This window comes from Lampris incognitus, chromosome 8, assembly GCF_029633865.1.
Source record: "Lampris incognitus isolate fLamInc1 chromosome 8, fLamInc1.hap2, whole genome shotgun sequence".
Taxonomy (NCBI): Eukaryota; Metazoa; Chordata; class Actinopteri; order Lampriformes; family Lampridae; genus Lampris; species Lampris incognitus.
In genome coordinates this window covers 40,237,093-40,252,006 of record NC_079218.1, presented here as the reverse complement: position 1 = coordinate 40,252,006, position 14,914 = coordinate 40,237,093, and the positions used below count along the sequence as shown (strand labels likewise).

The window sequence follows — 14,914 nt, the reverse complement described above, 5'->3', positions numbered from 1 at the left end:
TAAAAACGCGTACCACTCCTATTCGACTTCCGGGTTGTTACCGGTGGCACTTGGGAGACAACCGCAACTCTTCTATCGACTTGGTGTAACGATGCTACGAGCAAGTAGGATATCGCGGTATTATCACGAAATTGCACTTCTGTCGAGTCTGAAAGCTGGACTTAGTTTCCGCTCACCAGGACCTGCGTTAGCAGCGCTTAATCTAAGACATTTGTCAACACGGGATAGACACAGCCGTCCCACTGCGTCATTCACCCACAAACACCAACCTGGCCTGAGAAACAGGGGGTTCTCGTTTACTTCTCATGTTGGAAGTGATGCCGTGGGAAAGATTCAGTCAACCCACTACCATCTGATTTACACGTGCAAGGTCTGCTCCACCAGATCGGCCAAAACGATATCCAAGGTGGCGTACCACAACGGCGTGGTCATAGTGACATGTCCGGGATGTGAGAAGCATCACATCATCGCTGACAACCTGGGTTGGTTCTCCGACCTGGAAGGCAAGAGAAACATCGAGGAAATCCTCGCAGCCAAAGGAGAGACTGTGAATACGACAGGAGATGCCACTTTAGAGATAGTGGTGGACGGGTCCGGTAAAGGAGTGTCACAGCATGAGGATGACACAGACAAAGATGATCCACAAAAAACGTGATTGCAATTGTATTTTGAATCTTTAACCATTGTAAATAAATAACTCTTACAAGTAACATTGAGCATGGATTGACTAAAAATGCGTGAAGCTATTACCGTCTCACTGTCCCATTGCGTACAGCAAAAGCACTGGTGGTGAGCAGCAGCAGCACCACAGGGAACATGACTTTTTTTTAAATCAACTAGAGGATTAATATAGTTGTGCAGCAACCAAACATGACGCACTTTAGGTGCTTACAAAAATAATCCTCACGTCAAGTGTCTTCGTTTCAAATTTATTACACAACTTCTCAACATTCCACAACAAACATGCAAGAATAAATCAGGATTACACAAAGCTTTATGGTCCTAGCTGATAACACTATAGAAGTAACCTGGCTATACATATCCCTAAAAACAGTCTTTAAAACCACAGTTTACACACTGCAGACCACGTGTAGATCTTGGTGGAAGTGGGAGAGTGCAAGAAAAAAAAATCCCCTTTGAAAAAAGTGAAAGGTAAAGTTGGTTAGGAAATACTAGGGACTACAGTATATAAACCAATTCCATGGTGTGAATGTACTGATTTGAATCAACAATGGGGGTGCCAATCGTTCCAAGCTGAGACAGCCCACACTCAGTTACATACATTTTACTGGTCCCTTGGCATAAAGTTTACTTCCCTTTTTCAAGGTCACATTAATCTGCGACAGGTATCCTACTTGGTGGGAAATCTCAGTGCAACTAACCCAATACCTTCCATTTATTTAAACTGATGAAAAAGTTCAGAAAATACACTCGAGTTCTCCAATCATGTCATCAAATTCTATGTAAAGGTGTCAAACAAATCGGTGGAAATGTATATACATACAGGCATGCTGGACACTTCAAAAGCCCTGCTAATAAGCTAGTAATGCTACCAATCAGCCTTAATGGTTTTTATGCCACTTACTGTTACCAAGTAATGGGTTTTAATCATTTTACACTTTGTTGACACATGAAAACGGTCTGTAAATAACTTTTGACATACACTGTGCGAACCAAATTTCCCAATGCATTAACAGGAATTGTGTTTGAAAACCATTATTAGTGAAAATAAACCAAGGTTACATAGCAAAACACAAAACTAACAAAAAAGTATTGTACCAATAAGAATATCTTCAGAGCAATTGAAATAAAAAATGATGCAGTATGAGGAAATAAATGTTAATTGCCTCTGGATATCATTTTATAATGTATTCAAGAAATAGCTACCTTGATGTGAATTATTTGTAACTATTATGTATATATGTTTGCTGGATATCATTTATACAAGTAAGGAATTCATATTCCAGTTCCCCAGTTGAGTGTGTTTAATGAATGGATGGATGGTAGTATCTCTTAGTGGTTTGTTGTTTTCTGAATGCATTTTTGGCTACATATTAGTCACACTGCAAGATTAAATTCCCATGTCATGGTCACCAAATGGTCTGACTCGATATCAAATACAGCCTAGCACACATAACTTATTAGCTTACAGGTAGAAAGCATAACGTCTTTGGTAAAGGAGGGCGATAACGTGTTTTGACATGACAATTCGGTCCCAGTGTTTAAGAGGTAGAAAACCTTGTTTTGTTTTGTTGTTTTTCTTTTTTTGGTTGTTTTTGTTTTTTTATATATATATTTTGAGAGTTGAAAACATGTTGGTATGGGCCTAGGATGGTACAACTTATTGCCCTCATGACAATTTCAACAAGAAATGAGGCATTACGTCTGCTCAATAATCCAGGTAAGAAAATCACAGAAAGTTGAATCAGTTCGCCTGGACATGTTTATTGAGAAACGTTTCATCACTGAAGAGGTCACTTAGATGAGAGATGAAATGTTTCTCTCTCAATAAACATTGTGTCCAGATGTACTGATTCAACTTTCTGAGAAGAAATGAGGCACATCACACAGCCAATTCTGAGGGATAAAATCTAGAATTTTTCTCTCTTCTGGAGGAAAACACACGCCACAATTAACCCCCTCCGAATTGCCATCGTCACACCAAAGGTGCCGAAACCCATGTTACATAGTCAAACACATGGGGTCCAGCGGGTTAGACCAATAAAACATGAGGCAAGTAGAATGGTGACATGCCGGCGTTAGCCAGCTAAACTCTCTGGGTAGACTCGTGAGAGAGAGGTTGGGGCGAGATGTTTTACTACAACACTGTTACCATCAGTCTAACCCACACCACCATCACTGTCCTCTACATCGACATCCTTTTTTTTTTACACACATCCAGAAAGTGAGTGTTAGATCTTGTACACAAGTATCAAAATACAACAATATCAAAATTTGATAGTATCAAAGTTACCACAAAGTACAATACATACAACAGAATATTGCACCCAAAGTTATCAAGTTTGCCTGTTGATCTACACTTTCAAATGTTGCACAAGTCTGGGTGAAGAAACAATTCAATAAAGCCATGATAAACATTCGATTTCCGATTTACTATGAAATATTGTGGATCAATGTTGCTGTAATCTTTAACATTTTGTAGGTTGGTGTACTTTGATACATCAAAGAAAACTTCTGTAGCATTTTATTTTTTTACTATGAACTAAAGCAGAAATTGGTAATCACGTATTCTGTATGTAAAGGATGTCACATGGCTAAGTAAAAAAAAAAACCATCAACAATGCAGCAGTTCCTTCAATATTATGCCTATATAGAATATAGAAATAGTTTCTGTGTAAATAGTCTCAACAGCCCCCGCCCAAAGATAATAGTTTTTTGTTAAAAAAAAGTAGATTTTTACTTTTCAATGTAAAAGTCAAAAACGTAACAGATCTACTGTAAACCAGGTGGAGGATGATTCAAGGATTGTCTTAAAATTAAATTACAAATTTCGAGCACTACCACCTTTTGGTTCCCCTTTCTACCTGTGAGCAGGAAAGACTATAACATACTGGAGACAATAGATTAATGACCGTCACTCAAGTACACACTGAGCAAATTGTTTTTTTCCCCAACTATATAAGTTATGGTTATGAGCTAGCTGTCTGACTTCATAGACATTACTTATTTTTATACATTCAGGCAAAATCTGTAACACCTTTGTAGAAAATGCTGATCTCAGTCCGTTTTCCTTTTTTTCCCACTCAGGAGCACAATTTCCTTTATTCCCCACTGGAAGTGTTTTCCAATATGATAAATGTTTAGTGAAGAACAATAATAAATCAATGCACTAACTTTACATTTACATAAGACAAAGTCACAATGGACTGACTTTTAAAGTTATTCAATTTCACTCAATTCCTATGGATGACTGCTTCATAGGATGATAAAAAATTTGAAGTTAAGTCCGCAGTAATCGTAAATCGTGGCTAGGTTTGTAATAAGTGGATTATTGTAATGCATCCTAGAGGCAATTCTTACGTAACATACCAAATTTTGGCACCAAGGCCAATTTTCCATAACACAAAAAGAAAAGAAAAGAAAAGCAGGTAAGATTAATGGAGGACAGAAAGGATCAATACTAAAATGCAAATGCTTGATGGAATATGTCTTATTCAAAATTTAACAGCGTCACTGCATCCTTGTGGCGTTTGGCGCCCTCTTGTGTTTGAGATCCCACTGTACAGTTCCCCCTAAGCTCTTACCCCATGGACCGGTGGCCGCGCCTCCTCATTTACATACAACTCTCAAAAGGCAAATAACAATTAATGCCAAATAAGAGAAAGAAATATGGAAAAGAAAAAACTTCACTGCTTTAAGTTTACTCCATTTACTTTCACCTTTTGAATGTATCGTGGCACGACTTTTCCAAACAACATTTAATAATATAGCATTTACAATTTAGGGGGTGCATTTGAGTACTGACACTTGCCGTCCACCTTAAAGTAGACTTTTAGGGGCAAAATTCACTTGTAAGATACATTTATAAATGAGGCCCATTGCACTGCAGGCTAATAAAACCGCAAGAAAATTTGTAACTGAACCATTTGCACCTACAGCTCCTACCATTTTGTATTCAGACCATCAGCAAGCATATCATGCTAATTTAGTCTGATTTGAACTGATTGCTAGCTGCAGTTCGAAAAACTTGCCAAAATAGGATGTACTTACAGCAATGATCGCCCGTGGTTTGTTGCTGAAAGGCAATACCATCCTAGTTGCCATGGTAACATGGGCCAAAGTTCCTCACACTGGGGGAAATCAATGGATACCCAGTGACAGAAATGACTTGATGACAATATGCATCCATTACTATTCGTATAATCTGCTCAGAAAATAATCCCTAACTTTGTTTTTGATTCAAACCAAATAGTGTTAATCTTTACAACTTATCAAATGGATTTTTCAGTTGTTTGGATGAAATCTACATGCACACAACACAACAGGCAATTCAGACAAGACTTGTGGCGAGTGAACAATAAAGATTAGTCCAGTTTTTTTAAGTGAATTAAAAAACTGGAACGAAATCTTTCATACACTTTAGATCCCTTAAGGTCAGAGCCAACAGGCACACTAATGCCAGCAACACAGTTTAAAAAAAATATTCATATCTCTTCTCCTTGTCCTTCCAGCAGACTGGGACAAGCACGCTCAGTAACTGCTGGCCACTTCAAAAACACGTGGGTCCCAATACGCTGATGAGGGCCAACTAAGAAGAGAATGAAGTACAGACATTATTCATTAGCTGCCTTCTCTTTGCAGGTGGATTCACAGAGAATCTCTTTATGAGGTATTGGATAGGGGAAAGCCGCTCCGCTGCAGGTGCCATAGGCAAGTTTGTTGAGGCGGGAGAGGCTTTTAATGCTGCCCGGGGGCCTGCCAGGGCTGACTTTGTACCCCGCCGCCTTAGTGGTACCCAGTGGCCTCCCTGGGCTGGTCTTGAACCCAGCAGCCCTGGTGGTACCAAGGGGTCGGCCCGTGCTGGTGCGGTACCCGGCTAGCTTAGTGGTTCCCGCAGGCCTCCCACGTCTCCCTGACTTCCCAGCCTTTTTCTTCTTGGAGTCCGCCACTGGCGGCTGACTGGGAGTTTTGACCACTGGTAAGTTTCCTTGCTGGCAAGGATCACCCCCCAGACTTTCCTGTCTCTGACAGGCCATGGACTTGTGGGGGCTGTGGGTGGTTAAGGGCATCGGGGCCAGTGTCATCTGGAGTGATGGTGGAGGGGGAGGGGGGTAGAACTTGTTAGACTGAGAGGTGCACAGGTCAAAGTGGCTGGTGGGGTGATGGCCATCATCTGCAAGGCATGACGGCCTGCTACTCATACAGAAGTCACCGGTTGTCACTTGGCGCATCATCTTCTGCTGAAAATTGAACAAATACAGTAAATGTTGAATTAATATCAGTGTCAGATAAGACATTTGCCATAAGTATTAGCCCTGCTTGTGGGCATGGCCACAGATGCATCTTAATACATGTGAGCCTTGTGATAACAGCATAATAATCTTTTAGACTTGAAAATCACGCATACCTTCTTACACAACTAAAGCAGGAAATTTTCAATAATCCAACAGATATTACTCGTGTATTTGAAACTGGTATTACAATAGGCTTCTTGTCTTCCCAGAGGGTTTGAACAATCTGTACAGACTTCCCTATGATTTCAGCTCCACTGTCACATTTCTGAAACACAGACAGATATATACCATGGCAAAGTCCTTGATCACGTTTCAAGTCTTGGCACATCGGTCTCTTGCAGGAGTTGGACAAATGCAGTAAATGTTGGATTAATATAATCTAGAGATCAGGGTAGGAGATATAATATTATTTTTCATCCAAAAGGTACACTCTTCAGTATACTCCAGTTTCCACACAACTTCATCCACATAATTAGCTAAGAATTTCTAGATTTGCAATTAAGCTGCCTATGACCAACTTCAGCTGCGTTTAGGTTGTTGGTGTCCGAAGAGAGACGAATAAAGTCAAAACCATCTCCTAGTTATGACAGCAAATAGGTGGCAAGGTTGTGTGGGGATGAAACAGGCCTGCTGAAGTATCCTGACAGTCCCCCTTCAGTCATGTTTTAAGACATACAATGCTGCTTGATATAACAAATTGTCCAATGTGTTTTTTTCAGCAAACTAAGTTCAATTATCTTGAAAATCCAAAATCTACGTAACCCCCCCGCCCCCAGCCACTCGACAGCAGTGCATATACCTGCTCACCGTCAACTCTGGTTTCTTCTTTTTTTGCTTTGCTTGCTACTGTATGCTACACAATGGCAAGTGGTAATATAGGAATAATTCAGCCATACATGTTCAAACCGGAAACTGATTCCAAAGAAGAAGAGTAGCAAAATGGACAGGGTCGCTGTGGCTTGTTAGCACCAACGGGGAGGAGGAGACGAGTTGGTGCAATTGTGGAGCCTTTACCCTCCCCGCTGAGCCACTGGTTCGCTCTTGGGCCAGCATGGCAAGCAGAGCCTTACTACCACCGCCACACTGGGCGGAGGCGAATGTACCAGACAACTGAGACAAACGAGAGAGACAGCAGGCTGGCACGGACGGAGAGACAGGGAAGGAGGGAGAGCTGGAGCTGACCGTTGCCGTGGGGGAGTGCTGGGCCGTCAGCATGGGATCGAGGGAGATGCCATGTGTGCCACGGACAGCACACCCTTCTGGGTAGGGCCACCGCCGGGTGGCTGTCACTGCGAGGAAGTGGAGCTGGGGAAGGGAGGAAGGGGCATGAGATACGCTGGAAAAAGACTGGGAAAGCTCTCCATCTGTCTACTCTTCGTGTCTGTATGTATGTAGTGTAATAGTGTATGAACGTTAACTACCTGTGGAACATTCATGTAAGTGGTGTGGAAGTATTTCAGAGGAAAAAAATCCAATAGCTGAATGCAAAATTTAAAAATAAAGCAGCTAGGTCAATAAAGTGAGTTTAAACTGTGTTGGTTAATGTTATGTTATTTATTGGAAATGTTATACATATTTAAGTTGTGTTTTACAGTGCCATTTGCACATAGCTGCACTGTAAGGGATAGTTTTGAATAAGTTTTTTACAATGCTGAATGCTGATTGTTTTGACTTTAAACCTGTTGGTCGCCTTAAGTACTGCAGTACCTGTTTTTTGTTTGTTTGTTTGTTTGTTTGTTTGTTTTTGAAGTGTTTGAATAAAGGGCGGCAGTCTTTCATAACCAACTGTTGTTGTGGACTATATACTGGGGAAGTATCCGTTTGTTCTCCATTTGAGTGAGATGTTTTGAGATTGGTAATTGGCTATCTTAAGCAAAGTGCTTCTGTGTATTTTATTATCATTATTATTATGATTATTATTAATATCATTTGTACATGCAGGTGGCTGGCGTGACAGAGGAAGATCAGAATCAGAATCATACTTTGCAGAGGACAGGAACAGATGATCCGCTGTGGCGACCCCTAACGGGAGCAGCTGAAAGTAGTAGTAGTAGTAGTACAAGAGTAAAACAAAATATCGAATTGATATTGGTATTGGCATCGGTACTGGAAGTGAAAAAGTGGTATCGGGACATCTCTAATAAAAACAGAATAGGCAGAACAGTTGGTGGAGTATGTCAGTATGTGAATTCTGGACACTCAGTGAGTGTCTGTGATGATATTATCATTGAAGATGATCACTTCGACTCTCTCTTCATTAAGATAAATATAAACAATAGTAAAAATCTTATTATTGGTGTAGTTTATTGACCCCCAGATTCCAATCTTGATGCCTTTAGGCTTAAACTGGAAGAAACTTTATATTCCATAAATAGAAATAACAAAGATTGTATTATTCTTGGGGATTTCAATATCGACATTTCTAAAGAGGATACTGCAAAAAATGATTTTATTAACACATTTTATTCCTCCTCTTTCTTCCCCACCATAAACACTTTTACCAGAGTACTAACAAAAATCAGCAAATCTACCACTGATAACTTCATCACAAACATTCGTGATGCCTGTATTGACGCGGGTGTAGTGCTTTCCGACATTTCAGATCATTTTCCTATTGTGTTATTCATTGATCTTGCTAAGACTACAACTTCAAGTCCTAAAACAAAAGTTAAAGTCCTAAATGAGAAAATGCTGCTACAATTATGTGAAAACCTGGAAACCATAACATGGGACTCAGTCTATGATTGTAAAGACCCAGATACTGCATATAATGCTCTAATTAGTGAAATAACACTCCATTGAACGCATCATACCCGAAAAGATCGTTAGAAGCAGTACAATAGATCACAATTTCTGGCTTACAAAGGGAATCCTAAAATCCATCAAACATAGAACAAACTTTATAAACGCCACATTAAAACCCCTAGTGATACTAATAAGGAACAATATACCAAATACAGAAATAAACTTACACATATTATACGAACTAGTGAGAGAAATTATTACACAGAACTCATTAAAACATCACAGTGGGATTCAAAGAAATCTTGGAAGGTTTTAAACAAAGTCCTAAGCTGGGGTTGCAAAAACGCTGTGCTTCCTGACACCAAGATTATACAAAGTGCCAATAGCACCAGCAATAACATTAATAATTCTGATATTAGCAATACTGATCTTGCTAATAACTTTAACAATCATTTTACCTCTATAGGTGAAAATCTTTCCAATAAATTAGCCCACCACAGGGTGCCACTTTCAGCCAATATCTACAAAACAAAATCATTTGAATTAGTTTTTCTTGAAGCCCACTGACAAAAATTAAGTGTCTAAAATCATCACGATTATGAAAAGTTCACATACAGCTGGCACAGATGAAATCTCTAGCAAAATTCTTAAAGCCATTGTGAATGAAATTGTGGAGCCACTTGTCTACTCTATTAACCTCTCATTACTTTGTGGGGTTGTGCCTAATATGGCAAAGATTGCTAGAATTGTTCCAGTCTTTAAATCTGGTGATAAAAATGATATGCACAACTACTGTCCAATATCTATATTGCCTACAATATCTGAAGCACTAGAGAGAGTTGTGTATAGCAGATTAAGTGATTACCTAGAAAATTTTAATATTCTTGTTCTGTCTCAGCATGGCTTAAGGAAAAAGAGCACCACATGCATAGCGATTCTTGAACTTATTGAAAGAAAATCAATGATGCTACTGATAAAGGAAACTGTGGCATTGGTATTTTTCTGGATTTGTCAAAGGCATTTGGCACTATTGATTTTGAGAATCTTTAAAATAAATTGTATCATGATGGGGTCAGAGGTATAGCACTTCACTGGTTTAGAAGCTATATCTATGGGAGAAAGCAATATGTACTTATAAATGGCCACAGATCTTTATGTAAATCCATCAGGTATGGGGTCCCCCAGGGTTCCATTTAAGGGCCGCTCCTCTTTATCCTGTATATAAATGACTTTGTAAATTCCTCTTACATTTTACATAAAATATTGTTTGCTGATGATACAAATTTGTTCCTGTCATATGATAGTCTAAATGATCCTCAACAAATTCTAAACGAGGAGGCGGTGAAAGTGAACACTTGGTTCAGATGTAATAAATTATCCCTACATATCAGCAAGACAAACTATATTGCGTTTTGTTCCAACAAAAATCAGAATAATGCGGAGCATGTTTGTCTCAAAATTAATGGTCAGGTTACTGAAAGAGTAAAGTCCACAAAATTACTAGGGGTCCTTACTGATGAATCCTTAAACTTTAAGGGCCATATTGATGCTTAAACAAAAAGATTATCTAAATATGTTGGTCTGTTTTTTTAAGATAAGACATTTTCTCCCATGTGCAGCATTTCTTACTTAAGTCTTTATTTGAGCCCTATATCAATTACTGCAATGTTATTTGGTGCAACACTTTTCCCAGTCATCTAAAAAAAACTACAGATTCTGCAAAAGAAAATTATATGCACCATATCATGGTCTGGGGTCTGTGCTCCCATGGACCCTCTTATCCGTAATTATGGTCTTTTAAGGCTTGCTGAATGTAACGATTTTTTTTCAAGTTTATTTTTCCATTTTCATAATGCTTGTTTGATGTACCATTTTATCTATGGGATCAATGACAGGCTGTCTGACCTCATTCAAATTTGCCTTCCTCCGCATGCATTTAGCGCCAGGAATAAGAACCTTATAGCGGGCAAGTGGCGCAGGCTTAGATTCACGAGCCTTGGTGTGGCACGTAAAGGCCCACAGGTGTGGAACGAGTTAAGTGACGATTTGAAAATGTCATCATCCATACATGTCTTTAAAAAGAAATTAAAACAAAAATCAATTCAGAAATATAATGCTGACTGATATACTAAAAACTTGCTAATTATAGGGCTAGGACTTTAGATTTATTTATTTTCTATTTTTTGTAGTTTTTATTTTTTATTTTTATTTCCTTCTATGTCTGTTACTTTTTATGTAAATTAATTGCTCAAAGTACGAGCCCCCCTCCATAAGCTCTCCTCAGCTTACTTGGGGTGTCCCTCTCACACCATCTTGTGTATTATATATGTATAAATTGTTTTTTTTTCATACTTGTCTGAAATAAAGTTGATTGATTGATTGATTGATTGAAGTTGGCCACTATAGGTGAAACTGGGGAACCCATAGCACACCCATGCCTCTGCCTATAGTACTGCCCTCTGTATGAAGTATGTGGACTGAAGACACAGCTTCAGGAGCAGACACACTTGGTCAGTTTTAAGGGTGGTCCTATTGCTAGGGGTGGGGTCATCCTGTAATTTCATATGAACTACCTCCAGTGCTTCATCAACAAGAACACATGTGAAGAGAGACGTAACATGATTTAGATTGGAGTGTTTTTGAAGCTGCAACTGGCAACCTGGATGAACTGACTGACTATGACATCTTACATCAGCTTTTGTGAAGACATGTCTATTCCTACCAAGACTTTCTGCACATTCAACAATAACAAGCATGGTTAATAGCCAAACTAAGACAACTTCAGTAGGCCAAGCCGGATGTCTACAGTAGTGGAGATAGTGCCCTGTACAAGCAGGCCAGAAACTCACTGACAAAGGAGATCAGAGTGGCTAAAAGAAGCTACACTGAAAAGCTGAAAAACAGGTTTTCAGCCAATGACCCTGTCAGTATGGAGGGGGCTGCGAGACATCACAAACTAGAGAAGAACACCCCTCGTTCAGGGAAACAAAAACCTGGCTGACGACCTGAATGTCTTCTACTGCAGGTTTGAAAGAGACAAATCCATACCCCTCACCCACTCCAGGCCAATGGCACAGCCCCCTTCACACCTCTGGTAACCCCTCTACTCCCCCCGATACTCAGGCTGCACTCAATATACATGTAGAGGATGGGATTTGTCTTTTCCAGAGACAGAAGACCAGGTAAGTCTTTATGCATGCTCAATAATCCAGGTAAGAGTATCACAGAAAGTTGAGTTAGTTCATCTGGACACAACTTTTATTGGGAGAAACGTTTCATCGCTCATGTAAGTGATCTCTTCAGTCTCATCTGAGTGCAGGTATCCCCACCCTTATAAACATTACGCTGGCGTAACGACCAAAAGCAATGATCGGTTTCATATGCAAATTGCCATGACCATTAACTAGAGTTTTAATGACAATAGTACAGTACAGGCAACGCACAATGGCAATATTGAATAGTACACATTGCCATTACACTCCCAGCTGTATCCCCCGCCATCTATCAGCAGATCACTAGCTTCCTGACAGGCAGGAAACAGCAGGGGAGGCTGGGGGAAGTCAGTTCTGGTATACGGTCGGTCAATACTGGTGCTCTTCCCCACTGCTCTTCTCCCTCTACACCAACGACTGCACCTCCAAGTACTCAGCTGCTAAACCCCTGCAATTTGCAGATGACACTACGGTCATCGGACTCATCCAGGATGGCAACGAGTCTGCAAATCGGCGGGAGGTTGAGTAGTTGGTGCTCTGGTGCAGTCAGACCAACTTGGAGCTGAAAATGCTCAAGACTGTGGAGATGACAGTGGCCTTTAGGAGACACCCCTCAGCACTGTTCCCCCTAACAATATCCAACAGCCCTGTGTCAACCATGGAGATCTTCAAGTTTCTGGGAACTATCATTTCCAAAGACCTGAAGTGGGGGACCAACATCAACTCTATCCTCCAAAAGTCCCAGCAGAGGATGTTCTTTCTGCGACAAATGAGGAAGTTTGGTCTGCAACAGGAGCTGTTGAGCCAGTTCTACACCGCAGTCATCGAATCTGTCCTGTGCACATCCATGACGGACTGGTTTAGAGCAGCAACAAAACAGGATAGGAACAGACAGCAGCGAACAGTAAGGACAGCAGAAAAAAATCATTGGTGCTCCTCTGCCCACGCTGTAGGACTTGTATACCTCTAGAGCCCAGAAATGGGTGAGCAGAATCAGCACAGAGACCCCCCCCCACACACACACACGCCCAGGACACAGTGTGTTTAAACTACTACCCTCTGGCAAGTGCTACAGAGCAATGTGCACCAAAACCACCAGACATAGGAAGTTTTGTCCCCACAGGCCATCTCTCTAATGAACCCTTAACCGCATGATGCAAAAACGGACGCTTATTATGTTAACATGACACTTTGTAACAGCATGGTGCAATAATAGGCACTTATGTAAACATGACTTTCAACATAGCCCTCTCTCAAGATGTCTCACTTATCTCCAATGTGCTTTACCTCTTTTTAAATCAGATGTGGGATACCTAATTTAAAAATACAAATGTACAATTGTAAATACATATACAACTGCTGTATACTGATTGTTATAATTATAACATAAGTATATAATAAAGTATTATTAGTATAATAATACATAAGTATAATAAGTTGTAAATTGTTCAGCCATAACAACACTCTGTATAGTTGTGGCATACCTTGTTGTGCATACATACTCACCTCCAGTATTCTATTTATTACTCCTAATTATTTTTCCCTTTTGTTGCTTTTTTTTGTTGGACTAATATATGCAAGTGCTAGACGCTTCTGTAAACCTGAGTCACATTTCTTGTATGCATAAGCACACTCGGCTAATAAAGTTGATTCTGATTCTGACGTGTTAACAAGGTTAAACATTTTGATTTTCATCGGAGGGGGTCTTTAAGCAAGACATTTGAGCGTCTACCAGCTTCGGGGGCGCCGCTTCAACAGAAACCCTGGGCTTTGACCTTCCCGCGGAGGGAGGAAAGGGAAAAGACGAAGACCCCTCTCAACAAATCACTCCCCAATCTGGTGATATGCAAGCAACAGTCCAAACGAATGCAGTTAAAACTTGAAAATAAAAGGGATCGGTTCGTTTATGATCGCGGGAAATGGCGAGCCACATAAGCTGACGCGTTGCCAAAATAAGCACAGCATTAAATTTTTATAAATTCCTATAAGGGGGCAAGTGGCTGTAGATGATAACCAATGGCTCTGTTCTGCTGTCAGAAAACCTGCATAGAGGGGGAGGAGTGCACTTTACTACCAGACCACAATATAGTAAATGTCAATCTTAAAAATAAAAAAAGCAGGGAGTTCTGAATCGTCTTGTAAAGAGCTCCAAAACAGCTTTGGTTTCTCTAGTGTAACCCAACAGATTTTTAACGCTCGGCACCGTTTGCCTGTACCAAATAAAAAGTAACCGAATTAAAACAGTTACAGAGAACGGCTAAAAAGCACATATATCAACAAAAAAGTAACATAGAGAACTCGCCTGCGGTTTCGTAAATCTAGGACAGGCGTTTTTTTTTTCTGGGGGGAAAAAAAAAATCAATGCAACTAGCTAGCATTAGCACAACTGTACCTCGATTGTTTGCAGATCACAGGAAGCAAAGGGTTAAGAGGGAAAACGATAGATCTTTCATCCTTCAAACCACGAGACGATCCGTTTTTGGAAAGGGACCACGGGATATAAACTGCTGGTTAGCAACTAGCAAATACTACTTTCCTATGAAAGCCTAGCAATGCCGAATTTAAGCAGTTACTTCCATGCTCGAGGGGTTTCGATAAGGAACGCAGCCATTTCCATTAAAAATTAATAACACCACTGCGCATGCGCACTCCGCCTTAAGGGTTCACGATTTTCCACCGCCGTAAAAAAAAAATCATCTTCATTGTTCCTCAATTCACAATCCGAGGTAGCCGACTAAAATCAAACCACGTTTTTCCTCCCCATTCATTTCAAATTGAGTGAGACTTTTAGATTTAGCACAGAGACGGACACGAGGGCCTGTCAGTTTCAAAGGCGACCCAACAGCCCTTAATGCATAATACACGAACGGCGGGCCGTTTATAAATTAAACATCCCGTTTGTCTAAACCAAATCTTCCAAGAATCAGTCCAGTAGTATATCGTCATTCAAACTATTGTTTTGGTGAAATACCGACACGACAC

The 14,914-nt window shown here is 40.3% G+C and overlaps 2 protein-coding genes across 3 annotated transcripts; one reads left to right on the top strand and one right to left on the bottom strand.

Annotated features, from left to right (window-relative positions):
* Positions 1 to 44: 44 nt before the first annotated feature.
* Positions 45 to 698, top strand: dnlz (DNL-type zinc finger). The gene has a single exon (XM_056285294.1). The coding sequence runs from the start codon at positions 92 to 94 to the stop codon at positions 653 to 655; it is 564 nt and encodes a 187-aa protein (XP_056141269.1). The 5' UTR covers positions 45 to 91; the 3' UTR covers positions 656 to 698.
* A 4,505-nt stretch (positions 699 to 5,203) lies between these two features.
* c8h5orf24 (chromosome 8 C5orf24 homolog) lies at positions 5,204 to 14,540 on the bottom strand. Of its 2 annotated transcripts, none has more exons than XM_056285293.1 (2): positions 14,325 to 14,540; positions 5,204 to 5,921 (listed from the first exon to the last, which is right to left on the bottom strand). In XM_056285293.1, the coding sequence occupies exon 2, from the start codon at positions 5,913 to 5,915 to the stop codon at positions 5,295 to 5,297; it is 621 nt and encodes a 206-aa protein (XP_056141268.1). In that variant the 5' UTR covers positions 5,916 to 5,921; positions 14,325 to 14,540; the 3' UTR covers positions 5,204 to 5,294. The 2 variants fall into 2 exon arrangements, with proteins under 2 accessions (XP_056141268.1, XP_056141267.1); XM_056285292.1 differs by having other exon boundaries at positions 5,204 to 5,918.
* Positions 14,541 to 14,914: the final 374 nt, after the last annotated feature.

Excerpts from the sequence above, each read along its gene's own strand:
- dnlz (XM_056285294.1), top strand. The coding sequence starts at position 92 with ATGCTACGAGCAAGTAGGATATCGCGGTATTATCACGAAATTGCACTT.
- c8h5orf24 (XM_056285293.1), bottom strand. The coding sequence starts at position 5,915 with ATGATGCGCCAAGTGACAACCGGTGACTTCTGTATGAGTAGCAGGCCG.